Here is a 27,966-nt window from a genome sequence, read left to right on the forward strand (position 1 = left end):
CATTTCTTACGCACAAAAGTTCTGTCTATTATTTAATTCCCTTCCCGATGATATCTCACATCCCAACACATAAAAGAACCGATTACACAGCGTAGGAGTTCATTCGTGGCACCCATATCGAACCGACTACCATCCAAATTCAAAAGTGCCGCGAAACGTCCATTGTTACGACTTGAAAGATGGGTGGCTCTGCTTGTAGTTTTTTTGCCAGTTGCCAACGGTATGTATAGGGTAAGTCAACGTTTTCAGTGTCGGCTTGATAGAGCCCTAGGAACATTACACATTTTTCAACAATCATTGTAGATTTTTCAATTTTCCGTAAAAAACTGCACATACCAAAAGACGCTGAGCTTATCCTAGGGGAATTTTACAGTACGCAGTAATCCCCGGATCACGTCGACATTGCCAAATAATACGGAAGAAAAAGATATTGTGATTTTTTATATTGTTCATTACTGCGGTAATGTGTAAAGAATTTCAAGTAGCAAATTAAGTTTCCTATTGTTTATGTGTATTTTAACGAAATTTAACTGGAGAAAAGTTTAGTTTTTGAATTGATTGGATTATTATTGTCATATCAAGAGTTTCAGTTGATGAACTTATTCCCATTTATGTTTACGTCACGCCATATGACGATACGGTGGTTAGAATCTTGACATATGTAGACCAACCAACAGAGTTATTTTTTATTCAATATATTCAACTATTTAGTAAAATCTCGAGTTTTTATTATCGATCAGAGTTTTGCTAGATTAATGCAAGTTAATAGGAATCAGTTTCCTGGGCCAAAGAGCATTTAAAAAAATCAATTTTCCCTGCGAGAACCGTAAAGTAAGATCAAATAGTTTCCAATCGATTGAGCTCAGTGTAACCCATATTTCGATAAATTTTAAAGTAAACAGTTGTAAAATTGTTATAAATACCTGTTACATATGTGGAAGGCCGGTTTGATGGTCGCACTCCGCTAGCCGTGCCGCCAGCCACTATACGGCTTCTTACTACAGGACCTTTAGGGTGAAAGTGCACCCCGTGTCACGACCCATCGCCAATTCTCTTAGACATCTGCATAAAAGTACCTAGGCCACGCGGATGATAAGCTCATATAGGCATACTGATAACAGGCGCACTGATAAGTGCATTCCGTGGTCGGGTCGAGTTTTATTGTCGCGAATGCAGAAGCTATTATTTTTGACAACCAGAAAACGCTACAGTTCTAGGACCCAAAGTTAGGGTGAAGAAAGGAAATTGGTTGCTTAATTTTAACAATCGACAGGCGGCTACCGTTTGGCAAACGCAGACGCAACATTAGCGATAGCGAGAACTATGCGTGCGGCTGGCGGGAAGATCACTAGTAACACAAACCAAAAGGCCTACATAAGACCGATTCAGACGTACGACTGTGCGTACTGTACTGCAAAGTAGGAGGGGTTAAAAACGCAGCCTTGACTGAAACTCCGCCTCCTGAAAAATAAAGACACCAACACTTACTACATGTTTAGTGTAAAACTTAACAAATTCTACTTGAGAACATTTTAATCAATTAATTTCTTCCTTGTTTGCTGTTGGATCAGTTAAATGGTCAGCGTCATCGACACTTTCTTCTATTTCCCGATGACTTAACGATTCCGAAGAAGCAGTACAATGAATAAAACTAAAACCAAGACCCATTTTACCAACCGTAGATAGTAACTGTAGATACTTACAGAAAACTGCACAGTACAACGACTTGAGACGCAATAGTAACATAAAAAATTGCCTCGGGATGATTGTGCAGCGTTTTTTTATAAACCTGATTGTAAACAGTTGCCGACACTATTGGTATCGCATTGTCTGCAACTGCCAGCATGGAAAACACTTTGCCTGAAACACCCGTGCCTTAAAAGTGTTAGCGCGCAACAATAAGACTTACCTCTTTCTGCCACAGCGACTAATTTCGATACCATGGATCTAATAATTGGCGCAACTACAGGGCCCAAAGATGCGAACACACCGCCCAAGTAAAACATCCAACCGACGTTGGCCGACGCGTAAAATATTCTAGCTGCAATATGCGCAAGCGCCCCGATCAATGCGATAATCGTATCTCTCCAGCCCAACAACTTGCTCATCAGCGGAATGGCGACCAGCAACATCACGTCTTGAATTGCAGATTGAAAGGTGCGAAACGTACTGACTTGGTCGAAATTCCAATTGAACACCCATTGTAAATACAAGTAACTCATCTGCCTCTCGTCCCTTTGAAACGTGTACGTCGCCATTGCTAGTATGAGCAACAGCAGGAATGCTCTTTGCGTAAATTGGCGTCGTTTGAAAATTGTTTTAAACGTGTCCACCACGTGCTTATAATCGAAGAAATCCGTAACAACGTTGTTCGCGTCGGATATTGGCCTTTGTTTGTCATTCGTGCGCATCTTCAGCCTTAAGCCAGTATAGATTATAGCTGCCACAAGCAAACTTGCATTGATAATAAACATTATAGTATACGACCTATTGGTTACGTCGCTAAACAAAAACTTGCCTACAACACTGACCGATCAATTAACGAAATTCGGCACAAGCATCCTCACCTAGAGCGATTCCAGTCGGCATAGTTGCCAAGTAGCACACTTCCAATATAGTGACACGCAAAGTTCTGCTATTCGAAGAACTAATATCTGAAATGTACGCGAAAGCAGCCGCGAAAATTGCCACATCCGCGCCGGTAATTGTCATGGGCAGTGTCGCTGTGTAAATAACATATTCGACGGGCCAAGTGTAATATACACTATTTACAACGATCATTACTGAGTAGTAACATTTGCCGATTAAACCTAGTAGTAACGGAATTTTTCTGCCACGCTTGTCGGACCAGGCGCCCATAAAGAAGGCCAGTATTATTTGACCGCCGTGGCCCGCGATGTCGTTCCATTGATGAAATTCGGACACTGTAAGCTGAAAGACTGAAAGAGTAAGGCAAATATTTTTTTATGTTGCGGGTAGTATAATTAGCTACTGTAGATTTCGATACAAATGGACCTACCTGCACATGTTTATTTGCGTCGGCATTTATCGGATTGGATATATCATCACAGATGGCTTGAGTGAAATTGTGGTTCACCCTGCAAGCCTTATCAACGAAGAATGCCTGCTCAACAATGGAAGTCGTCATGAATGCCATCATGTATAGCACCATTGATGGTTCCACCGTTATCAGTTTGATAAAGTTTATGAAACTGACTATCCCATTTTTTAAATGAATCTGCAAAGAAATGAGACATTTAATAGATTTACTCACAAACTAAAGAAAAGTCGAACACTGTTTGAAGGTGTTCAACGCAATGGAAGTCTATATTGTGCATTTCTCATTGTAGTATCGCCATCCTGTGTTAGTAACAATGGCAACTCCTAAATTGTAAGCTTTATCTTCACGAACATTTTTTAATCTTTTTGTTTAAACTCTGCTTGCCCAAATTACAAGCGACTCAAAATTTACTGGGTTCATAAAAACAGGTGGCAATTTTTTTAACCGTTACAAACACCTTAAATTTCAAATCCTAACTTTGCCCAACACTACAGTGGCTGTATAAAAACAATATGGCTAAATGCTTTATGCCCGCCATCTTTTGTCCAAATTAATCATGATCGTCGTGCCATTTCGCGACTTCATACGCGACGCGCTACCTCGGAGGGAAAATCTGAACGAATCGCTTACACTTACTGGATCATAAACCCGAACACATCAAGAATGTAAGTTACATCTTGTTAAAATAAACAAAAGTTGCAATTATACTAAAGGTACAAAACGTAAGACCCTGAATCTGTAATCAATTTTTTTTAAGTTTCACACTTACCTTGCAATACCGACACATATTCTAGAACAGTCTTTGCTAATTGGTTGATCGTCACATTACTGTACCATTAAAATTTAGGTAAACAATATCTTGGGAAAACAAGTTAGAGGTCATTTTTAACGTATAAGAGATAAATGGAATCAAATAAGTTTATTTAATTACGTATACCTAACAATTAAATCGTTTTTCATAGATAGTGATTAGATACACGAGAAAACATCACCATTAAATGGAGGTTGGGCTTATTCAAAATGACGGAACCAATGTAATTAAATTTCGGCGACAATCCAACTATACATATAATTGCCTAATAGGTAGAACATACTGTCTCATTTCCTCGCACAACATTTTAAAGGCAAGAATATACACTCTGCCCCTTCCACCCACCCGCTTCAGCCGGCTGGCGGTTGTCTCGGTCATTGTACTTGTTGTGCTCCACGTGCAAACTTCTGCGTTCTGTTCCTCCAATTTTAGATTTTTAATCATCCTTGGACTCGTGATAAGGTACGATTATCTTTAACCTTTCCCTTGCAGCCACCTTTTTTTCTTTTGGGGAAGCCTAAGGAATCTCATCGCGCGCGCCTTCGCAGCCGTAGCCGCTCTCGGCCCTCACGCCTACCCTTACGCGCGACAGAATCCCGCCGCCTTTCAGGCAGGAGTAACTATGACTCTCTTTGACCCTACCGAGCGATAACGTTAAGTTATTGAACCAGAGAACTAACGTGAAATTCTTCCTATCGTAGTGGTGCACACGATTAAGTTGACACGAGTCATAGTTCCCGCTGGTAACTTTCCTCCCTGTGTGGAAGGATCAAGTGTTGCGGAAGGACTTACGTCCTAGGCAAAACGGACTATTGAAAGAGAAAGCGTGACGGGCAAATTGTTAAATTGGTTAAAGCGTTTGGATCTCCAGAGAATTATGTCTCAAGGTCTTGCGACCCAGAGTTGCCTTCGCCGTAAACTGGTTCTACGCGTTTCCACCTTTCTCACTAGTACATCGGGTATACAAAAAATTACCCGCTCAATCCTGGTTGCCATTGTTTTTGCGCTTAGCTCTTACGGAACGTCGAAACCACCTCCAAAGACTTATCTTCTTTTTTGTCCCTATTTAATGGACTATCTCACCCCCTGACGACTGCGCTTTCCCTGATGGTGACCAAGTTATCAGGGGTGCCTGAGACTGCAGTGGTTACTATGATGTCCTCAATATCAGATTCTTTACTACAGTACAATATTATATTGAAGAATTATTATCGTTTTGCTTCATATCTATGTAAAACAAATGTTGTCGCAGGTGCGCGCTTTAGGTAAGAGTACATTAACAATAGAATAAAGACGTGGAAACGGACATGATCAAGAGAATGAAGAGTTAAATAGAAGAGGAAGGATTTTAACGGAATCTCTTCGCGTTTGGCCGTTTCTGGGAAGTCAGGCTTTTGCCAGTGTAGAAATCGTTCCAAAACTGAAAGATGATTGCGCAGAAACTAATTTTAGTACGAATACAAATGTACAATCTAACCTAAAAATTTTGGCATGTTTGAACATGTTTACAGCTGTTTTACAATTTCTTCGAGTACAAAAAGACGGATTGCCCTTTGTGATCATAATACAAACACACTGCAACGACGTCATATAGCCAAAATGATAATCGGAAACGTAATTTCATGTAAAAAAACACATGACGAGAGACCGCCTACCAAGAATTAAAATGTGGCCAGTGTGCCTATGCAACGAATGATAAATATGATTATAAAACACATTTATTAACACGCCAAATCACCTAGGGCTTAAAGTGTGTCCAGTGCGATTGGCGCCACACATAAATCCAGTCTTAAAGCATATCTTAACATCTAACATGCTAAGGATTTAAACTGTGGCCGGTCTGATTTTGTCACTCTGAACCACAACCCCCTAACCCCCCCCCCCCTTCATGTTCTAAGGAAATAACACGCCACACGCTAGTGAAAAAATCACAAAATGCAATCCCACTTATTCTGCAACACCCTGTGGATACCAAGAAAGGTTCCCCTGTGACTTCGTCTGTTGGGATTATGTTAGGGAGGTGGCTCTGCAAACAACTCGGGCCGACCTGCGGAACCGTGCCGCTGGTACCGTACACTCAGTAACAGAAAGGACACATTTGACTTTATAATTAATGCGTTTAAACATTTTCAAATACATTATTAAATGCCACTTAATTAAACTGGGCCCATCATTATAAATATCCCTGTACAACTCTCATCGGAAGCTGCACTGGACCTTTTCATCGATGTAATTTTTTGTGACCTGTAATAGCGAGTATAAGGCGCCATCAAATCGATAAAGAAAGTCACCGGTTATAAGCAATGCGACGCACTCTTTGCTTGAGCATAAGCAAATTGAAGAATAGTTGTTCCAGTATCGATGCCGAAGTTACGGGTAGTGATTTTGCGCTCGTTTGTTATAAATCTACGTGTGTTATCAATCAATCTATTTAACGAATATTATAATTTTATTAATAATTAATTGTGAATAAATAATCACGTAATTACATTTACGTTACACTATGTAACGTTTCGTTCCCCTATTAAAGTTTTGTTCTTAGTATAGATAGATGTATTGCATTCTTTATAATTTGAAAATAATTACAGATTAACTGTAAAAAAACATTTTCCAATAATAAGCAAGTGGGGAGAACAAGTCGGTACCTACTATCAATTTATGAGTACAGCGGTGTGAAACGGGGACTGTACCCAGTGGCGGATTTACATATAGGCACACTAGGCACGTGCCTAGGGGCGGCAGTTTTAGAAGGCGGCATTTCTTGCACTAAGTATATTTATTTTAGGTAACATATTAAGTTTTAAAATAAGTCCCCTAACAAGTTACAAACAAAAATCTTTAAATAAAATTATGAAATAAATTGGAATTGGAAGATAGTTTAAACAAACTGTAACTGTAAGAACGGTAATCTACAATGCAAGTTTTGACGTGTGTGAAAACTTAGTGTGTACTGTATTTCTTTTCATATTAGTTTTAAAAATTTCAAGTTATAATTTGGTTTTTATTACCATCTTAAAATTTATGGCAATTTAAAGATTATTTTGGGGCGCCTATCTTTCGGTGTGCCTAGGGGCGCCAAAAATTTAAATCCACCACTGACTGTACCTGTGCGCTGCCCTGTAGGACTATTGAAAGGTTCGCTTTAAGGAACTGTATTTTTTTTATTTAAAGCGTTATTTTTGGGCGCACTGCATATTTTATTTAAAAAAATAAAAAATAAATAATTAATTAAAAAATAAAGGCAAAATAAAATAAAAATAAAATTTTTGGCCACACTGCATATAGATTTGATTGAATACAAAGAAATTAGTTTATATTGACTATGGTGAAGTTGGTATCTTGCATGTAATCTACATGAAATTGTTACGAATTAATTTCAAAGGGAATTAATAAAAAGAATCGAATAGGATTGTTTAGTCTCAGTCTTAACATAGATGTCAAAGTGATAAATAATGAATTTTTATAAATCAGTCAATTTAGAAATCTTTGTAAATTTTGTTTATTGCTGATAATGTTAGTTCCTGTGAACATTAATAATTAAATTTATATCAATAAATCAAGTAATTATATTATACTTACAATATTTTCACTTCCAGTCTTAGTGGAAGTTCAAACAAACTTGCTCATTTTAAATTTCATTGTTAGATTCTACGTAAAATCCTACATAGGTACATTTTATGTACAATGGTGGTAAAGTGCTAAAAAAAGTGACAATGATTTAGTGCCAGATTGATTTTTTTTCACAGCCATGACGATGAATCATAGTACCTACTCATAGCCAACTAACAAAAATTCTTACCAAAATTATACTATGTGATCAAAAATTAGTTGCTGTCGAGTTAACTTTGGAATTTTTGTTTACATGGGAAATAAAGGCGACTCGACAGCAGCTCATTTTTGATCGCCCGTTACTTAGCAAATAATATTTGACCATGCTATATGAGCAACTATACACACTACGCAGGTAGTAACAATCCAAGCCAGTTTGCATCCTGTTTAATGCGCCTAGAGTCTAGGAGAACACAATGCTCCCCAACACTAAACTGATCTATGATGACTAGGTAAATCAAATGCACTATTTCCAACAGATATAAGAACGTTCGACACTTCGAAGTAGAGAAAAAAAGGGCGGTCAGTTCCAATTAGTTTACATTGTAATGCACCAATTACTAGCTGTTTAAGTTAAGTAGAGTATAGGTAGGGTAAGATTGTGGCCACCCTGTATAACTTAATTAGGAATCCTTGAATGTGCGTGATTAGACTTGGAAAATTCGTCGGGAACTTTCTACGGCAGCGAAGTTCTAAGGTCATTGAAGAGTACAGCAGTTCTTAGAGTATGTATTATACTACGGTCTGTCAGTTTCGAGACATTCTGCGATATCGCAAATTAAAGCAGAAGTGTGCGCTATTAAACCAGTTTTTTAATTGCTCATACGAGAGTTACACTTCGACGTGTAGAGCAATGCTACCCTTGCAAGGCTAGTGCAGAGATGCACTTGCCCTTAACAGCTACAGCATCCCCAAAGGTAAATTTAAACTATTATAGCTTTAAAACAATTAAGAATCTGTATTGTATTTTGATTGGTTAATTTTCATATTCAAATGTTTCATGCACCAATAAGAAAGAAGATAAATTACTAACTACACCATGCTACTCTTGGGTAATATACATACCACAAATAATTCGGCACCCCCGGCAATTTAAATAAATATTCAAAACTTACCCAACAATCATGTGGCATTGTTACGAAAGCTCATTATCACCGAACAATCAAATTGTTTGTCCTTGTACCTAACCTAAAAGTAAACCGCATTATTACTTTTCCCTCGCATTTCTTTCTCTTTATAACCTGCGGTACAAAGTGCGAGTAAGGAAGGCGCACTAATTTAGTTAACAACGGCATTTTAATGATTTTATTTGTAAAAAATCGGAAAGTTTGGAAAATTCTTACTGAAGTTAGGAGCAAAGCGAATCTGGACGCATTCATTGTTCATTGTTGTGAGAGTCGGAGGGGGCATACTTGTCCGTAGCTTGTGAATGCAATCAAAATGTCCGCTCATATTCAGGGCCGGCTTTAGGCGTAAGCGGTGTAACCCGTCGCTTATCAAGAAGGGGCGCAAAAATTTCTCATGTTTAATGACTGATCGACCACAGACGTAAAAGTCCATACACGGGAAGATATTCATAAATAGCAGATGCGTTATGCCTTCGGAAAACTCTGTAGCATTTTTGTACAACTTTGCTTTTCAAAAACACATAAACCTACAAATAGGTAACCTAATGTTCAATTCCGCTGAATTGGAACTAGCGGAACATTGGCTGATGGGCTCTATACAGGGTGTTAATTAATTTGATTCAGATATTTCAGGGGGTGATACTCGTCAAAATAAGAAAAAATTCAAATATATGCATGGCCTAAAAGCCGCCGTTTTCGTTATATCGGGTGACAAAGAAAATGCAACACCCTATATATTCCGACCAAATATTTTAATACTTTATTGTAGTAGTGATATAATAATCATAAATTGATCTATCAAATTTGAAACAATTATCCCAGAACAAAATTGAAACTTTGCCACCCTGTATAACAAAAATGGCGTCCTTTAGACCACGCACATATTTGCATTTTTTTCTTATTTTGACTAGTGCTACCAGACCACCCCCTGAAATATCTGCATGACATTTAGCGCATTTTCCAACTCATGTTGGAAAGTGCTATTATGGCCACTTTCTCCGTCCGTCTGTCCGTCCGAGGTCTTAACTACTTCTACAGTTTTCAAGATATGTAGTTCGTTCTTTTTGCATTCGGTAGCTAATAGCTTTGCCATCCTGGCCAAGAAAATCATTACGATTAATATGCGCATGCGCAAACTGATCGATGTCACTTTTCTTATTTATGGAGATAATTCTTTAACATTTAAAACCACAGTGATGCTTCTAGTAAAGACAAGCATATCGTATATTCAGACGTGCGCATGCGCAAACTATGCGTCAACTTTCTTATTTATAGATATTTTTTTAATTTGAACCAGAGATTCTTCTAGTAAGGGCAAACATATCGCATACTTTAAACATCAGGTGTGTGCATGCGCAGACTACGCAATCTTAAGTTTCTTATTTATGAGAATATTTATGCCATAACTTATTTTCCTTTGTATACACGAACAGTCTGTTGTATGACGTCTGCCCGGACGTACTGATGAATTCATTCGTGGAAAATGCGGTAAAGTTAGGTACTCGCCTTAAGGCGAAAACTATCATTTTTAAAAACATGCTTGCCAAAAATTTCCATTATTCAGGCTTTAGCGAGGCGGGCAGAGGCGCAAATTCTAGTGCTTGCTTATCCGTAACTTTTGCCTTGAGCCGGCCCTGCTCATAATAATTTTGAGTTTCAAATGATACAAACAAATATTACTTTTTTGCAATTTTTGCGAACTAGCTCAATATAATGATATTTTTAAATACATTTTTCCAGAGGAATGGGCCTTTGTCTCTATGCTTAAACAAATAAAATCGTTAAAAAATTATAAGCTCACATGATCCAAATTTTAAACTATTCACATAGACAGGGGGAGTCTAAATTATTAAGCGTATTTCATACGCATAAAAAAACAAACCGGTGTACATCACATGCAAAGCAAAACGACAGAATGTAGAGTGCTCTATATTCTGTGGCAAAATTCGCTTCTAAAGGGGCGTTAGGGTTCATAGCAGTCCGTCCACATCGTAGGTACGTTTAGAAGGTATAACCATAACCTAAACATTTTTGCCCTCATTCGACCACTTTACACGTGCGAAAAATTACAACACAAAATTTTATAATTCCATTTTTGTAGAGTTATTAGGATCACAGAATTTAATTTCGTGCGTTTAAAACCTCCACTATCGTTCGTATTTATCGTAATAATTTCTAATTCGCAAATTATCCCTTGAAATTGAAGGTTACCCAAACTTTAGTATGTCGTATTAGCACGAAATTTCTTCGATAGTAATACACGTCTCTCTCGATTATTAAGATGTCGCACTAATATATAAAACCACCATGCACTAATGTACAGATCTCACTTCTAATCCCGAATTTTCTTTTCACAAAATGAAACACACCCCACGATCATTTACCGGTTGTTGACTTCACTTCGCTTACAGTTCAATGCGAATTGCCCGACTGTTCTAAAACAATGAACTTCTTACTTTATTTTTTAGCGAATTTTTGAAAGAAAGTAGTAGTAGTATATTATTCAATTCGATATTCGATCGATCGGTCGACCGGTCCGTTTTTTAAGTATAACTCTTGCAGGAATCATCGTAGAATGCTCGGGTTTGAAGCATTAGCGTTGTGTCGCAATTCTTTGCACGCAAGATTATATTTTACCGCTAATAAAACTTCGATCTGACCCACAAAAACCCGCTTAAGTAGCTTGACGCACCGAGTGCTCTCCAACTACTATAGTTTAGATTGACAACCACCCCTAGACGCAATTTTTTTTTCAACCAATGAACTAACCCCACACAACTAATCAGGATCATGATGACAATAAATCGACTAAACCTAGAGAAATTTCCCGTTTTTCTGCAAATCCCACACAGCAGCCCCGATAACGACGACTGCAACACAAACAACTTTTTTCTGTAACCTGAAGCAATCACTCCGCATCCCACGACTAACCAGCGCCTTAAGTTTTCAAACGAATTTAAAACGCCAGGACCGTATTTAAGAAATACTCGCCCACGTGCAACAACCATATAATCCTGCGTGCTATCATCTAAAAATAGAACTCAAAATCTTGTGATTCTACCCTCCAAATTGCAGCACAAGGGTTGCGGGAAAAATGCTGTTGTTTAGTGACCAGTCCCCCCTCTACAGGGTATGTATAAAACAAAAAATCATATTGGAAATTATAGTGCATTGTCTAAATTGTTACCGTTATGATAACTATAACTTTTTAATAAGGTTATGGGGGCATTTTTAACAAGAAAACAAAAAACTTACCATTTCAACAATATTAACGTTAAAATTGCATTTGTAATTTAACATGAATTCATAATGAATCCTACTACATCATAGATAACTGCGGACTGAAGCACCCGGTACTATAGAACGTTACTCAGATTACTTATCAGACAAAAAGTACCTACTTCAAATAATCATTCAATTGTACCTACTTACGTAGCACACAGGCGTTTGTCCCCATGCAACAGGTTTGCATTATACCTATATCGTCCAAGGATTTTCCATATAATGGTTTGCATTTCTGTAAACAGGTACTGAATTTTAATGTTCAGATCAAGTAGTAAAATAATTCTCCCCCGTACTTGATTTGTTTCAGATGGCCAGTTAATATTCATTCGGTGTCTAAACCTAGAGACTTCAATTCTCTTTGTGAATGTCATTAACTGTTTAGCCCGTAAAGAGGTATTATAAATGCCGAAGTTATAAAAGTACCTAGCGATTCATCTCAAAATACAACTTTAGTTTAATGTTACCGTATCCAGGACCTTAGATACCTTCTGGACTGGAGGGGCCCGGCTAATTATAACAATGTATTTCATGTACTTTATGTAAGAGACGTCGAAATGTTAATTTTCACAATTGAGAAAGGAGTGGAGTTACTTTGAAATCTATTTGAGCTGACCATTCTTTGGCTTATCAAATGTGTTCAAATTCATTCATCGGATTGTTAAATATGAATACTGTAGATGTGATGAAAAATATTTGTTTAGCATTTACCACAGTTATCTCTCTTGCTCCAGATTTTCCCCTCTGTGAACAATGATTCGGAATTTTCTTCGGTTCGGTTCTTGTGTCCGATGAGTTCTAGGGGAACACGCCGGCATACCTTTGGCTTTAAATGCATTCTGTCTAAATTTGTAAGACATCTTTCAGCATTTTGATTCATTTTACACTTTGACAAATTAGCTTGGGGATGGGGACGAGGGAGTGCAACCCTGGTCTTTTATAACGTAGGGAATCCGGTCCTTGTTGAGTGCGAGACATAGACAAAGGTCCTTGTTGAGTGCGAGACATAGACAAAGCACATTTGTCTATGGTGCGAGATTTGTATTGCTACGTTGGCGATCCGAGTTTGGGTTTTGACGCTTTTGTTAGTGCTTTTTATATAATTACAAACTAAAACTCTCAAACATTACTATCCGATACATAAACAATCGAGTATGTACACTTCATATCAAAATCGACAACATGTCACTCAATTGCTGCAGACGTTTAACGAGTATGCTTTCAATTCAACAGAGGAACATTCTTCTCGTGATGGTCTTCACCGGTATTATAAACAGTTACATCCTTAGAAGTTGCGTTCACCTTGCCCTAACTGAGATGGTTGTAAAACAAGAAACCTCGGGCGGACGCGACTGTACATCGTCCAAATCTATTGACATAAATGTAAGTCGTATTTGTCTACCTGTATTACTGCTCTATACCGCAGCCGAATGGTCCCCGTTTTGAGTGGACTCAACGTCATCAAGCCGCTATACTAGTTTCCTTCCTTATCGGCTACGTACTGAGTCATACAACTGGGCATATTTTGCTCGATAAGTTTGAAGGTCACTACATTCTGGCACTGGGAGTACTGACATCAGCTGCTATGACTGCAATAATACCACAAGTCATTATATACAGCAATTGGTATGTGTTCTGCGGTATACGCTTAATTGTGGGTATGGCCCAGGTAGAGTTTGCCATGGTGGAGTGGTGACTGTAATTGATTTACAGGGACCTTTATTTGCTGGTGTTGCACATATATTTTCCAAGTGGATTCCCAAACAGGAACACCGAAAGGCATCACTGCTGGCGTATTTAGGACCGCACATCGGAAATATCGTCGCGTATATTGGGACGGGCATATTGATGTCGTCCACTACATGTTGGGAGGTTGTATACTATGTCTGGGGAGGGCTGGCCACTTTTTGGTTTCTCCTTTTTGCGATATTGTGTCGCTCGAACCCCGCAAATCATCCACTAATTACACCGGAAGAAAAACTGTTACTGGTCAATCAAACCGGTAGTACGCTCGGAGCATGAAAGACTTGAAATTCAAATCAAATTCTCAGAGTCTAGGCCAAGATTAAAGGTTTCTCGGAAGAAGATGTTGTGCGATTGGAAAACTCTGGGCATTATCTCTGGATGGATTGGGCATTCGCTTGTCTATTTCTTCGTTAACATTAGCTTACCAAAGTACTTGAAAGAGGTTATTAAAGTTAATGTTCTGGAGAATGGGATCATGAACTCCGTTTTCTACGCATGCGCAATGATTAGCATTTTTATTAGCATATCTGCCGGAGAAAAAAGTATGCCACGGGATGACTCGGCATTAAATACTAGGCGCTGCTTACTTATTTTTGGTAAGTGCCAGTACCATAAGACCATAAAGCAATACTCGTTTAGGAAATTTGGCGCCGTGTGTTTGCCTACTGCTAGCGGGGTACTTGGAGTGCGACCGTTACAAGGTCGGCTTTCTGATCGCACTGAGTGGTTTAGTAATGGGACCGTCGTACTTTGCCGTTCGATCCAGCATATACGATCTGACACATAATTTTGGCGCTGCCGCGACTGTTTTGGTTAATGGATTTGGAACATTAAGCTACATTCCAGTGCCTAACGCTATAGCTTATATTGCAAGCACTGTAGATATAAACGTCTATGGTTCGAACGTTGCAATAACATCTTGTTTATAGAACAGCCGCCAAGAATGGCTAATAATCTCTTTAACTCTGTTTGGTGTAACTGGGTTGACAACAATGATTTCTGTATGGAAATCTACACGACAAAGAGCTGACTGGGACTAACTTTCAAAGAAAGTACGTGTATAAGGCCGTTAAAGCACTCTGTAAGCAAATGTGGCATCACAAAAGATAGCCAGAAAGTTGTAAACACCTTTTACTAGTATTTTGAGCATCGCCCATGAATAAAAACCACCTTCAATGGCATTACTAATTGCACAGAAGTTAATCTGTGCTAATTGTATACATTCGCAGTGCAACATACAATAGGTCTCAGAGTAATATTGGCAACCATGCAATTTATAGGTGGGGAAAAGCTGCCTGCGCCATCTAGAAAGCGCGAACGGAGGTTACGTTTGGCATCTTGTCTTGAATGGCGGTCGTGAACGCGCCGCTCCATAAACGTTTGTTGTTATTTTGTGTTTTTTTTAATGCAGGCATCTTTGCATTTCTTTATATCGTATTTGTGTTTTGTATGCCACATTTTATATTTTTTGTGTGTTGAATCTTTGTTTTTGAAATTTACTTGGTTTAACCGCAATGCAGAATCACATATGTGATACCGTTATGCTATTGTTGGTAATTGTTTACGTTTTTGTGTAATGCTTACTTAATTTACGTTTATTGATGTTGATTACTTGATCTTGTTCGTGAAGTAACATTCATTTGTTTTAACCAGTTTATTTTAATATGTGGAAATTACCGATTCGATTGAGGTAAGTATGTACAGACTTATTGTTTGTAACTAACATTTTAATTTTAATTTCCGTGAATGAAGCAGTCACGGGGGTGGTAAAACTGTAGTCAAAATTAAGCTACGACACCTAATTCCGTGATTGTCTTCGACATATTCAACTGTAGGCTCAAAATCCCGAACGAGGGGCGACGCTACTTATCTTTCGGGGGCGAGATTATGCTAATCAAAGCTCTTCGGTTTAGAACCTATGTGCGATAAATTCGTAATTTCCGTATATTTTGTTTTTAGTTAAATTTGCCTACAAGGCCATGTAATTTTCCATCTTGCTTTAACAAAAGGACTTTATTGCACCAAAGATGAGTCACATCCTGTGTATTTCACTCTTTCTTAGAATCTTGGTACCTCCTTACTTGACCCATAATTCCCAAAAGTTGTTTTTAACCTATTTGTTACCTCTTGAAGTCGACATGCTACTTTTTGTGATGTTATAATTGACGTTACGCATTCACATCATTACAAACAATTAATTTTACTACACAATTTAATATTAATGTGACGGCTGGTTTTTTTATTGGTAAGTTCTTTTTTTCCCAGCCTATTTCTATTTTTATTGATTTTTGCAATGTCATTTATTTCGACTTAAATTTCCGAGCTTTCACAATTTTAATAATTGCGATCATTATTAAACAAACTTTTTACAATTTGAATGTTTTATTTTACGTCTCTTCCCTACAACTGTGCTTCAGGTTATAGCGTTGTTTACAACTAACGCAAGGGGGCCCTGCCTTAGATGTTTTATCACGTGCCACTTTTTCAAATATAAGCGGGATTTTGTTTAGTTTTGGAGGGAATAGTCATTCGGGTGGCCATTTTTAAACGTTGCCGGGTTGACTTTATTTCCGTGTTCTTGTAGTGTGAAGTTGGCGTAGAACCTGGGGGTTAAAGGTTCGAACAGTGTGGGCATTAAGTACATACTACAGTAAAAAAAGTTAATTTATGGCGAGTAGTTAATCCGGGGAAGTTTTAGAAGAGATTCGGTCTGGTCACGTAGATTAGTCGAGAAATAATTTCGTTTCAGCATTGCGAGAGTGAATGTTGCCGTTTCTCATCGGGCACCAGAAAAGTTGTGAATTTAAACGAGGGTTTCCTCCGTTTACAGTGAAATTAACATGTGTAGAAGTGAATTAAGGTGTCAGTTTTTGTTCATGCTAAAGACAAGGTTTATTTTATAAAGAAAGGACGATATAGTACCTCAGCAGTTGGATAGGTGAATTACCGTAGCGAAAAAATTATTACCGTTCCCAGTAGAGGACAAATCAATTAAACGTGCCGTGTTGTGTAATAAAATTTTGTTGCCTTATAACACAAGAGTTAGCCATTTAAAAATCTACGCCCAAAGAACAGGCGGACTTTGGCCTTGGCCGAAGGGAAATAATTTAATTTTATTTATTTATGTTGGAATCCTTAAAAACTGAAGAACAGTGAAACTGGAACCAAAGCCGAGAATTACTGAATCCACAGTATCGGAATCCTTATAAATAATTCTACCTAAATAGTCCGGCACCGGAATCTATATTTTATATGGGTTCCAACCCCTGATACTGCATCACGTGTAGGAAAATAGCCGTTAACTTTATAGCTCGAAACCGTTATCATTTTTTGTGTATATGTTTGATCAATTTATGGTTGCTTTTATTACATTGTGTCTGATTAGATTTAAGTTTCCCAATGTTAGCGAAAAAGACCATTAAAACTGCAAGGTCGTGCAGTTTATTTCATCATCTCAGGCCTTTGGAATAGAATTAGTAAGAGAAAGAGGGCGGATTTTTCTCGTAAAGCAAAATAACCTATCCTTTACTGTTTTTACGAGAGAACTCCACCTTCTTTCTCACAATGGGTACGTTCAGCCGACACAACTGTTGAGTAAGGGCCCAGATACGTTGCAGAAAACCTGGTCTGATTAGATTGGGTCTAGTATCAAATGAAGCGCGCTTAATTAGCATGAATTTCAAGATTAGTCCCCGATTGTAGGACGCCAGGGAAGGAAAAAAAAGAAGTTTTAATTTTGGACCTTACCATCCGCGTAGCCTACTGGTTTGTATTGGTGTAGATATTAAGTTTACTATTTTTAATAATTGAAAAAATAAGATACTTATTACAAAATTGTGCGCAAAAATCATGTGTTTGGATGCGCGTCGACAGAATTTGGAATCGCCGATTCATTTCATTTATAACATTGGTTTTTCAAATTAACGTACCTAATGGTGGGTTTATACAATCAGTATCATTAATTCACTTATTCACTATCATTAGATCATGAATAAATAGCCAATAGAAACATATTTATGGTTTCGTTGGTTAGCGACGCACAATAAACTTTTGTTTCTATTTGCCATTCCTTACTGATCTACTATGATAATGATTGTATAAACCCACCCAAACCTAATTTGCAAATTCGTATGTACAATGGTATTTATTAAGAAGTAGACATAAGGATTTACGTGTGTTGTTTTTCGCTATGTCTACTTTCAAAAGACAAATAATGTGTTCTGAAGGGCGCCTAATTTTATGTAACCAAAATAACTTCTGCAAACAATTAAAGATCTAGCTGTCATATTAATTAATTTGAATTGCCAAAAACACCTAAATCCCGTATGTTTACTTCTTAATAAATATCACTGTATATATTTGCAAATAATACCCATACTCTAATATTGGTTGAATACGCTGAATATAAAAATCCATAATAAAACCAGCCTTCGACTGGAAGGTAGGCAACACTCATACAAAGTCAGATTTGGAGAGCGTTGTAGTTCGGAGTGCCGTCACCGTTATAAAGTCATCCTGACCTACAGATTTGCAGTGGATCGGTGGGCGCTTTAAGACGAGCGGCTACAGAGAGTAACTGCGGTATAGCGTTGGTTATGTGTCTTTTTTAGGTTATTTGTAGGTCTAACTTGTTTTTTAAATGCATACTTATACAAGAATTCTTGATGAAGCTAGACGGCTCATGGAAGATATGGCAGGTGCCCCTTCCCCTCCACTTATTTGAAATGTGAACTTATAGTTCAGTCACAATGTAATGTTTATGTAGGTATCCCAATAGTGCCTAGTGCTAAGAAAACCCGGCTCTCGCCCAGAGGGCTCGGGTTCAATTCCCGGTACGGGAAATTACTTTTTGAACAAAAATACGTATTTACCCACCCATCGCAGTTGGACATTAGGTTATTTGCTTGAGATAGCCATCAAAATTAGTCTTCGAGGTTAAAGGACGAAGGCAAATGTGACGCAATCTTTCCGGGAAATATGACATGCTTGTTCGAGAACATTCTAGTGGAATCGAAAGGCACTTTAAATGAACCAATGAGCGTCTTTCGACCAGAGCATTATAAATTAACGATTAATTTTCATCGCTACCTTGCTAGGCGTCGGAGTGCACATCCGAAGCGTGTAATCAGTCGCTTTATTCGATGTTTGTACTTTAACTCAGTTATTTTTTTCATCGGCCGAATTTTAACTTCAACCTCATAATCTAAAACGACTGTACTAATCGATCTAGTAAGTAACTAACACGTATATGTCACATTCTCTGCTGTATGCTATTAAACATGCCACTCCACATATTAACATTTGTTAGCCAAGGTGAGTATACGGAGAGGTGTCCCTCCTACGCAAATGTACATGCCACCCATCTACAGAGAACAAAATTCAACAACGCGATATACATTGTTTAATGGTTTTCTTCGGAGTTATTGGCAGCTACATTCTGAGAGATTACACGCATGTTACGATTACGGAGATGGTAGCAGGATGTAAAAGTGTGGGCGAGGATTGTCGTACATATAGCTCCCCTATTGACGTTAAGTTAAGTTTGCGCACTTATCACCCTACAATTTGGGATCGAAAAATAGTTTACGTTTATAGGACCGGGAATTCACATGGAGCAATCGTCAACAAAGTGCCATACTGGCCTCCTTCTTCTTAGGCAGCGCTCTTAGTCTTATACCTGGGAGTCTTTGGATCGACAAGCATGGAGGTTATAGGGTTTTTTTATATGGACTATTAGCATCTTTTATAATGGCCTCATTTCAAGACATAATTAAATTCGGCGGCTGGTACTTTTTTTGCGCTTTCAGATTCATAAGCGGATTTGCGCACGTAAAATCATCCGAGACTGAATCAGTACTGCAATCATTGCTTTCTTATAGGGACCACTGCTTGTAAGTGCTTCCAATATACTTGCAAAATGGGTACCCAAAGGAGAACAGCCACGAGCGCTGCTATTGGTATTATATGCGGGCCCACTAATCGGCGGAATCATTGCGCATTTTGGAGCGGCGATATTAATTACGGTCACAAGTACTTCGAGAGCTGTATACTACTGTTGGCTAGGGTACATTTTGTTATATGCCGTATCATTAGTCAGCATTAGTTACCCCAACCCAGAGTCGCATCTACGAGTGACGCCCGAAGAGAGGCAATTGTTGAACCAAATTGGTATTGTACATTTCCGGACAGCTTTAAATTTAGACCCATACTCGCAGGGCCAGTGCCATTATTTCGAACTGTGTTGAAGAAAGGTTTATGCGATATGCAGACACTTGGCATTATTTGCGGATGGATCGGGCACTCCATTACGAACTTATTTGTCAATGTCAACCTGCCGCTGTACTTACGGAAGGTTCTCAAATTTAACATTCTGGAAATTGGGATCATTTTTGCCGCCTTCTATGTGTGCACAGGAGTTGGAATTCTTATGGCAACCAAAGCACAACGCTCTCTCACGAGATGGATTTCTGTAGTTAATGTTAGGCGATTATTTATTATTATCGGTATCGGTATATTGGCATTGACTTCAGCTTGACTCTTCTGTGCAGGAAATCTGGGGCCTTTAATTTGTTTACTGTCAGTCTATGCGGGATGCGCCCGTATCCTGGCAGCCTGTTTATTCACTCTAAATGGTTTACTTATCGGACCAGCCCTCGTTGCCCTTAGAGCCAGTATATCTGATCTAACAGAAGACTACGAAAGCATCGTAACTGCATGGGTTATCGGAGTTGGAAGCTCAAGTTACGTTATTGCTCCCAATTTTATTGCTGAACTAGCAAATACTGTACGTCTTAAGCGCACGGTCTTTGTCACTTTTGAATTTCGAATGTTACAGAATGCCCTCTTAGACTGGCCACATGTGTTTTTGGTATTTATTATTGTTGTTGCTTGTCTGACGGCATGTTCAGTGCTAAAGTGTTCCCAAGAAAGAGCTGATTGGACTCAAACTTAGTTTACAATTAATAAATAAAATACAATAAAGATTTTTTTACCGCCTTGGAGATACATTTTTGGTAATTGGGATCTTCAATTTCATTGGTTTTTTTTTAATAATCCGCGTGTAGGTATATTGACCCATATTTGTTGTTTCAAATACTTATAAAGTGACTATCTGCACAGATTTATTTATTTTATTTTTTATTTTTGCCTTTATTTATGAGTGGGCGGGGTTTCAGCTAAGGCAGAATTATCTGGATCCAGTAGACATAGGTACCTACTGCCATTTTGCCGTATTGAAGACAGTTTGGTTCAACTGATCATTCGCAGAATAGTTGTATATTATAAAAGGAATGCAAAGATTACTGTTTGCATTAAATAACACAAAAATAAACTTAACTGCACGACGCTTTCTCATTGACCGCGTAAAGTACCTAACAAACGTAAATTAATAAGCACCACAATTTAATTGCATGCTCCGGGCCAGGGCATCGATTCCCGAAGTTAGTCGATATGCTCCGTGATGTGCATGTGATGTGACCGGCTGCCATGACGTCATGATCGTATACGATAGGGATAAGTTCAAGTTTAGCTGCATTCCCGAATCGTGGACAAACTTTATGCGCTAACCAATCACAGACAAGAATTGAACTGTCATTTGTCAGTTTTGTATTTTGTTTTGTTTTTGCATTATGGATACTGCTATTAATAACCAGAAAATCCTCGAACAATTCCATGTTTTATTTCACAGAAAATATGTGAATTTATAGGTTAGGGCACTGAATAACCTCTATAGCAAAACAGCTGCAAGATCCGTCCTGTAGCTGCAACTGCGCATGACTTTCACGCAACGAGTGGTCTAGACCAGTCGTTGCGTTCGATCAACTTTTCGCTCGATGTGGTAGATTCGAGAATGCAGTGGCATTGACGTTCACATCAAGGTCAGTCGATGTGAACAAAACACATCTTCGGGAATCGACGCCCTTGTAAGTATATCGCGTAGGCCTCGTAGGTAACAGATAGGGAACACTGTAATAGTGGGTAGGTACTTTGTAATTATACCTACTGTAGCGTTTATATCAAGGCAGTGACTAAGAAACGGCGAAGCAAAGAAGAGATGCGGAGTCTCCTGAAAGACGCCTAATTTTATGCAACCAAAATAACTTCTTGAAACAAAAATAAAGATCTGGCTGTCGTATTAATTATTAATTTGAATATTGTGCTTTAGCCATTGAATAATAAAATGATTATTAAATGCTTTAGCTTCACAGAAAATAAATCTCTTAAGCTCCTTTAACTGTTACCCACACTATATACCTACCAATTGGAAGTATCAACTTTTTCTTACATCCCACTGCCCACACGAACTAAAATTATAATACGGAAGTCAAAGCGATAATATTCAAATTAATTAATATGGCAGGCAGGTCCTCATTTTTTTTTGTTGCATAAAATTAGGGGCTCTCAGGAGACTTTATCATGTAAAAGTAGACATAGGAAATTCCTATGTCTACTTCTACATAAACATCACTGTATATGTATAAGAGAAGTATATATGCATGCGGCCCATCCATTGAGTTAGAAAACTAATGGAGGGAATCAAATGCTTGGCAAGACCACAGAGTTGTATATAAGTAAATAGAGAGGCAGTACATACGACCTGCGCGTGGAAAAATAACTCCAACTACAGTGGCCGACTTTTAATGGCGGAGCCGTTGGGACTCATGCGCAGTGCGTGAAAGGGAATCAGCACGATTTTTGGGTGCATTCAGTTACATAATCACAAAACAAAACAGCAATAACTTTTCAGATGCTTCAGATTCATTTGTAAATAAACAAACGCTTTGGAGCAATAATTTAAGCATGCCCATTACATTATACTCTTTACCGCCATTTCAATGTTTAGTAGGTGACGATCTGTACATAAATAAAGGATATTTTAAAATGCTCCTAGAAAAGTGCAAGAAAAGATCAAATATATGGGTGGAAGGAAAACTCTTCGCAAGCAATTGTTGAAACTTGGTTTTCGATACAAGAAGTGTCGGGACAAACGTAGGTTGGTAATGGAAAGAAGTGACATTGTAGTATGGCATCTCGTTATTTAAGAAGATTAAAAGAAAATGAACAACCTGAATGTGACAAGAAACCCGTTATATACTTGGACGAAACCTATATTCACTCATCGTACGGAGTGAGTAAATGCTAACAATCAGATGAAGTATCGGAAGTTTATAATAGGGCTGGTCAGAGGACATCGTAGTATGCTTGTAGTCGTTCTGGTTTTGTAGAGGATGTCGCACAGTAAATCGGGGGATTATTACGATGATATGAATCATATCAACTTTATGCAGTGGTTAGAGAAGCAGCTTATACCAAATTTACCAGCAAACTCACGCACCTCGTCAGTGTTCAAATAAATAAGCCACCAACAATGAATAATCGTAAGGAAGTGATACGTTCTTAGTTAGAAGCAAATAACATTCCTACGAGAAATGAATTTATTGACAATCTACAATTTATTGTGAACACCGGCAGTTCCGATGATGATTAGTGGTCAAGTGACGATAATGAATGAAAAAAGTTAAAGGTTGTGTGTTAATTTAGTCGCGAGTGTTATAATATTAATTTCAATGTGATTGTTTCAATAACTGTCCATATTTATTTACACAGCAGAAGTGCATCAGAATTGTAAATTGTGTTGAACATGAACATCTAACAATCTTAAATGTGTTTACGTTTTGTAGAAATAAAATTATTAATTTTACTGTTTCCCCTTGAAGTAATGCAACTCATATCGCGTGCCCACTTATTTATATTTAGTAGAGTCAAATTTTGCATGAGAATGTACAGTCTAAATTTCCAACGTCCTCGGACACGCCCTGTCAGGGACCTTCTGAGTGTGGTGCCACTGTACATACCCTCTGCCGATGCTCCATTTTTGAGATATTTGAGTTATTGGCATTTGCAGTTTGTCGACTTTGTGGCTACCTGTATTCAAACTGTGTTTTCGGCATTGCACACCTGAAATTTTGTCCCGCACCAAAATAAAATTTCAACTTATTTTATTCTTTCATTGCTTATTTTTATACTCACTGAGTGCATAAATAGATCTTTAAACTCGGTCGCACGACAAATATACGATTTCCTTTATACCAGAATCTCAAAAAATCTTTTCTCGATTCTGATGTTGTATGTTGTAAGCCCCTTACCAGCTTTGTATTGTAGTCTACTGTATTAAAAGTTCTTAACGATTGTAATGTTTCTTATTTATTCAAGACACAGTGTTAACAACATCATTCACCACACACTGAATTTCTTTTCAATTTTTGTTGCAATGAGAAACCATATTATTCTCAAGCCGAACCTGCTTTAAGGATCATTTAATTTGAAGCCGGTTCTGTTGTCGATTACTGCGCACACTCACCAACGGCCTGCGCAAGGTTCAATTGGAGTCAATTTTTCGCTACAAGACTGTCTCTCTATTTACTTATATCATATATATACTTCTCTTATATATATGACTTATATACAACTCTGTGGGCCAGACGTAGACCACGGGAACCAAAAGTGGCCTCTAACTGTGATTAAAGTACCACACCACTTCCGTTATCATTAGCGTCTCACTTCAGTGGCGTAGAGATATAATTTTCTTTCCACTAATAGGAATAATAACATAAAAAAACGTATAGGAGTAAAATACATGCTCGTGGTAAAGTAAACAAAATAGACAAGGATGGGAAAGTATGCAGATTTAATTTAATCATTGATTACAAATCTAAATATACATCGATGTGTTCCAGTAGTATAATTAAGGCCAGTTTACTATAACCACTACAACTTGACAACTCCCATTAAATTCACTGTGTTGATCAATAGCTACAATTGATTGGTTGGTCTCAGGTTCATTACAAGTTTTGATAGTACCTACCTACTGCATATTTGACGAGATATTTGATGAAAATTTTCCGGTGCAACCTTTGGTCGAAATCACAGTCAATGAAGCGTGTGAGCACAAAAGTAAATTTCGAGAGCTGTTCTTGAGATATATTTACAAATGTTAGGTAACCATTTTGCTCGAAGTACCGGTTCGTTTGGAAAACTAAGAATCATAAACTAGGTACCTACAACATGATAAATGACGATGTCTTACCGATGAAAGGAAATGCCATGTTTCTTCCCTTTATGAGAAATTTTGCATGATACGCAGCTAATCATTCTCAATTCACAAAATTGCCTGTGATAAAAACACTATGCGGCAGTTAGTTATTTATATAAACCAGAGCACAACACCGATCCGAAATTATTAGGTACTTTAAAATGGCAAATTTAATAAAATTTGAATTTGGTGGAAAACTGAGAGTGACAGGACCCGCGTTTTCATATGTCAAATAATGTCGGCCAAAATGTACCTTTACGGGAACCTATCCACGCGAGTGGCCTCTATCTGTGGCAACTTCCGTCTACAAAAATTCTTACCCCCTCCACCATTATATTCACTCCATTAGTTTTCTAACTCAATGGGCCCATCACACACGATTCCCCGCCGTAAACCTTACACTTCAACGTTGCCATTTTAGATAGTGTATGGTTGGTTGCAGTGGCGGTACGCTTCCGATTATCATTACTTTACTCTCCTGATTGAACCAATAGCTAAATGTTGTGAAGTGGGGATATTTGTTCAATAGCAGTCTGAAAATGTACATCGAAATGTGATATTTAAAAGAAATTTTCTAACCTGATCCCTTTTTTGACCCCCTATGTATATCCACCTGGGGCATGGGAGGCAAAATTGTCACCCAGTGTTCTTCCACTTCATCTAATACAACTTATAATCTACAATATAAAAGAAAACGAAAAAAAACGAAAACAAGAAAGAAACTGCTAGGAAAAATCTAAACTGAACGCTTTATTAAATCCTGCACATACACAAAATAAGCATGAAAATTAGGCAGTGGCGCTAAGATGTTTGTGTACGCATTCCTCCTTATTAATAAGATGCGTGGTCTTGTTAACCAACTGCATTAGGGACGAAAGATCGTGCGCCCAGTCGTTCAAGATATCGCTTGGATCTTTGGACTGCTGGAAGTGAACTACTTCGGAGGGACGATCGGTCTTCGCGTGCACCGTCTTATTCACAACCATCTGCGATAGAAATTCCTCAGTTTCGCCCGTCGACAAGTCGAGTAACTCGGCCATGCGAGCCAATCTAATCCTGGTGTAGTACTTCGCCATCACACGAATGTTGTGTTCGACCACTCGACTTCTACAAAAACACAAAAGGTTAAAAAATTATAATCAAAATTTGGAGTATTCGTTGATGAAAAAATCATATTATTGTGCAATTGGAATTTTTAGATATCGACTACCACTAGGTGGCGTGACTATGACAGTGTCTGACTTGGGCAACTTTCCCATAACCTAAACAAAGTTCAACTGTTGCTCTACCACCTTGTCTACCACTCAACCTAGAATTCTTGAATTCTTCAAGCTACTCGTGTCCATTAATTTTTCAAAACAAATTCAATAAAACTTTGTACTTCATTCTAAGCAACCTGCGACAGGGCCCCAGTGCTAGTAAATAAATGTTGTTTTTATTTTATTTTATTTTACCTTTATTTTTGAGTGGGCGGGGTTTCAGCCAAGGCTGTTCTACCAACCCAACCCACTACACATTTACAAATATCCATGCCTGAACCCGGGACCCTTAGCACCACCGTCCAGCTTCAACTGAACTGTGCCATACAGGCAAGCTTAATTAATTAATCAAAGTATTTGAGAGAGAGGCAAAGATCCCAACCCTTCTTCAATTAAACAACATTTTCTGAATTTTTCTATGAATTTTTAAAGTTATGGATGTGAATGAAATTAGGTACTCACCGCAAGTCCTTCCATCTCTGTTTGGACTGCTCATTGCCACTAAACACTGGGGTGCTCTTCAAAGTGTTTTCGTAAATTTCGCAGAAACCGGACCACTTGATCAATTCGGGCGTGGTAAAAAGCTTTAATAATTTTTTGAAGAGGGGAATTTCCTCCAAAGACTTATCTTCGAGAACACGATGTGTCAGATCCGACTGTAATTTTACACAAGATACAAAAAGGCGAAGTTGGCATAGTACTAACCTGTTCGTTATTGTGAGGGGCAAGCACGAGGTAGAGAACGACAGCTTGCGCTACAGCTTGCCGTTCGGTCGCATTCTCCTTGATTGAAGATGTGTTAAGGACCGCCCTGTAGTGCTTGCAGGTCGCCAGGTAAGAGCCCTCGTGTTGATCAAGCTCCATCATAAGCCGATAGTATTTCAGCTTGAGATCCTAAAAACCGCAATGAAAACCGCAAAATGTCGAATAATCTACAGACCTGGGTGCCTTCGTCTTCAAAAAACTTGGTATTAATTTTTTTGGCGATGATTTGGGTACGGATGTAATCCTGTTTGGCAAGGCAGAGTCTCATTTGTTCTAATATCAGTTCAACCTTCTCGCGTTTTTCCATCGATCCGTACGTTTCCACCTGCAACTCTTGAATAATGTTCGCCGCTTCTGTTATGTTATCCTCTGTCTCGCGGATTTGTGCCAACTTATGGGTTAGACGTGCCCGTTCGACTTCTACATAAATCTTGCCCTCGGTGACTTGCCTGGAAATTAGAACGTTAGTAACACGAAGTCTACCCTCCGGATTACCGTAGAGTGTCAATCAATTGAATTTTTGTTTCTTTGTCGGGGGTTTGATCGACGTAGGAGCAACATTCTTGCACCATCTTCGCGACCGCCTGCTTCAATTGGGAGCGACGTTTCGATAGCAGTACTATGTGCTCGTTAAGTGCGACCCAATTTTTCGCCTCAAAACAAATTTGAACTATCGCCACCAAAACGCGGCCAGTCGAGACCATGTCCGCAACGGTTCGAGTTTGTTTCTCTAACGCTAAAAGTCCATCAAGTGCATCGTGCAATTTACCCATTGAGGCCATCTTTGTGTACTCCGGTATCTTCTCATCGCAGGTAGAACTGTAATCTACCTCCATTTTTATGATCTTACCAGTATCAAGGGAGTTCATTTTGCTAAAATGGAATTGAATGATAGTTTCCAAACATTTCCTATAGACGACTTACCTGGTTTTGTTAGACAAAAACCCAACTAGGTTTATTCAACAAAAGAGGCCTTTAAATAATTAATACTGCAAGAAAAACGTACAAACTCAGAAAGAAAATATCATTCGGCCTTTAAAAGTTTCAATTTTGGCAGAAGACGACTGACATGACATTACAAAAATTTAAAAGTTAGGTTAGAATTAGTTTACAATAATCAGTGGCGTACCTACACATGTTATGAACCGGGGTGTACACGATTTTAGTTGTGTGTTTGAAAGTTGCATTTCAAAATAAGCTCCCTTCATTTGGGA

At 38.3% G+C, this 27,966-nt stretch overlaps 4 protein-coding genes across 7 annotated transcripts; 2 read left to right on the top strand and 2 right to left on the bottom strand.

Moving 5' to 3' along the window:
* Positions 1-1,481: 1,481 nt before the first annotated feature.
* Positions 1,482-11,942, bottom strand: LOC116179136 (solute carrier family 46 member 3). Of its 4 annotated transcripts, XM_031498853.1 has the most exons (7): positions 8,723-8,834; positions 8,597-8,669; positions 3,020-3,238; positions 2,568-2,931; positions 1,910-2,518; positions 1,704-1,860; positions 1,482-1,651 (listed from the first exon to the last, which is right to left on the bottom strand). In XM_031498853.1, the coding sequence occupies exons 2-7, from the start codon at positions 8,612-8,614 to the stop codon at positions 1,537-1,539; spliced, it is 1,482 nt and encodes a 493-aa protein (XP_031354713.1). In that variant the 5' UTR covers positions 8,615-8,669; positions 8,723-8,834; the 3' UTR covers positions 1,482-1,536. The 4 variants fall into 4 exon arrangements, with proteins under 4 accessions (XP_031354713.1, XP_031354711.1, XP_031354712.1 ...); XM_031498851.1 differs by lacking the exons at positions 8,597-8,669; positions 8,723-8,834 and adding an exon at positions 11,864-11,942; XM_031498852.1 differs by having other exon boundaries at positions 8,597-8,840.
* Positions 11,943-13,074: 1,132 nt separating this feature from the next.
* LOC116179711 (putative inorganic phosphate cotransporter) lies at positions 13,075-14,785 on the top strand. Its single transcript, XM_031499530.1, has 6 exons — positions 13,075-13,273; positions 13,317-13,559; positions 13,604-13,892; positions 13,942-14,232; positions 14,276-14,514; positions 14,566-14,785. The coding sequence occupies exons 1-6, from the start codon at positions 13,106-13,108 to the stop codon at positions 14,674-14,676; spliced, it is 1,341 nt and encodes a 446-aa protein (XP_031355390.1). The 5' UTR covers positions 13,075-13,105; the 3' UTR covers positions 14,677-14,785.
* A 4,101-nt stretch (positions 14,786-18,886) lies between these two features.
* LOC116179426 (putative inorganic phosphate cotransporter) lies at positions 18,887-20,588 on the top strand. Its single transcript, XM_031499217.1, has 6 exons — positions 18,887-18,949; positions 19,006-19,465; positions 19,516-19,804; positions 19,852-20,139; positions 20,185-20,420; positions 20,472-20,588. Exons 2-6 carry the CDS (start codon positions 19,385-19,387, stop codon positions 20,586-20,588), a joined length of 1,011 nt encoding a protein of 336 aa, XP_031355077.1. The 5' UTR covers positions 18,887-18,949; positions 19,006-19,384.
* A 4,870-nt stretch (positions 20,589-25,458) lies between these two features.
* LOC116178874 (26S proteasome non-ATPase regulatory subunit 12) lies at positions 25,459-27,854 on the bottom strand. The gene is made up of 6 exons (XM_031498507.1): positions 27,677-27,854; positions 27,248-27,625; positions 26,928-27,201; positions 26,693-26,881; positions 26,450-26,643; positions 25,459-25,835 (listed from the first exon to the last, which is right to left on the bottom strand). Exons 2-6 carry the CDS (start codon positions 27,619-27,621, stop codon positions 25,517-25,519), a joined length of 1,350 nt encoding a protein of 449 aa, XP_031354367.1. The 5' UTR covers positions 27,622-27,625; positions 27,677-27,854; the 3' UTR covers positions 25,459-25,516.
* Positions 27,855-27,966: the final 112 nt, after the last annotated feature.

This window comes from Photinus pyralis, unplaced genomic scaffold, assembly GCF_008802855.1.
Source record: "Photinus pyralis isolate 1611_PpyrPB1 unplaced genomic scaffold, Ppyr1.3 Ppyr1.4_LG8, whole genome shotgun sequence".
Lineage (NCBI taxonomy): Eukaryota > Metazoa > Arthropoda > Insecta > Coleoptera > Lampyridae > Photinus > Photinus pyralis.

Bases quoted from the DNA above. Each gene is read 5' to 3' on its own strand.
- LOC116179711 (XM_031499530.1), top strand. From the start codon at position 13,106: ATGCTTTCAATTCAACAGAGGAACATTCTTCTCGTGATGGTCTTCACC. The intron at 13,274-13,316 runs GTAAGTCGTATT...TCTATACCGCAG, and splicing joins CCAAATCTATTGACATAAAT to CCGAATGGTCCCCGTTTTGA. The intron at 13,893-13,941 runs GTAGTACGCTCG...TCAAATTCTCAG, and splicing joins GTTACTGGTCAATCAAACCG to AGTCTAGGCCAAGATTAAAG.
- LOC116178874 (XM_031498507.1), bottom strand. From the start codon at position 27,621: ATGAACTCCCTTGATACTGGTAAGATCATAAAAATGGAGGTAGATTAC. The intron at 26,644-26,692 runs GTTAGTACTATG...GTAAAATTACAG, and splicing joins CCCCTCACAATAACGAACAG to TCGGATCTGACACATCGTGT. The intron at 25,836-26,449 runs GTGAGTACCTAA...GTGTTTTTGTAG, and splicing joins CAGAGATGGAAGGACTTGCG to AAGTCGAGTGGTCGAACACA.
- LOC116179136 (XM_031498851.1), bottom strand. From the start codon at position 11,908: ATGTTAAATTACAAATGCAATTTTAACGTTAATATTGTTGAAATG. The intron at 3,239-11,863 runs GTAAGTTTTTTG...ATTTCTTTGCAG, and splicing joins ACGTTAATATTGTTGAAATG to ATTCATTTAAAAAATGGGAT. The intron at 2,932-3,019 runs GTAGGTCCATTT...TCAGTCTTTCAG, and splicing joins ACGCAAATAAACATGTGCAG to CTTACAGTGTCCGAATTTCA.
- LOC116179426 (XM_031499217.1), top strand. From the start codon at position 19,385: ATGGCCTCATTTCAAGACATAATTAAATTCGGCGGCTGGTACTTTTTT. The intron at 20,140-20,184 runs GTATCGGTATAT...TCTTCTGTGCAG, and splicing joins GCGATTATTTATTATTATCG to GAAATCTGGGGCCTTTAATT. The intron at 20,421-20,471 runs GTACGTCTTAAG...CGAATGTTACAG, and splicing joins TTGCTGAACTAGCAAATACT to AATGCCCTCTTAGACTGGCC.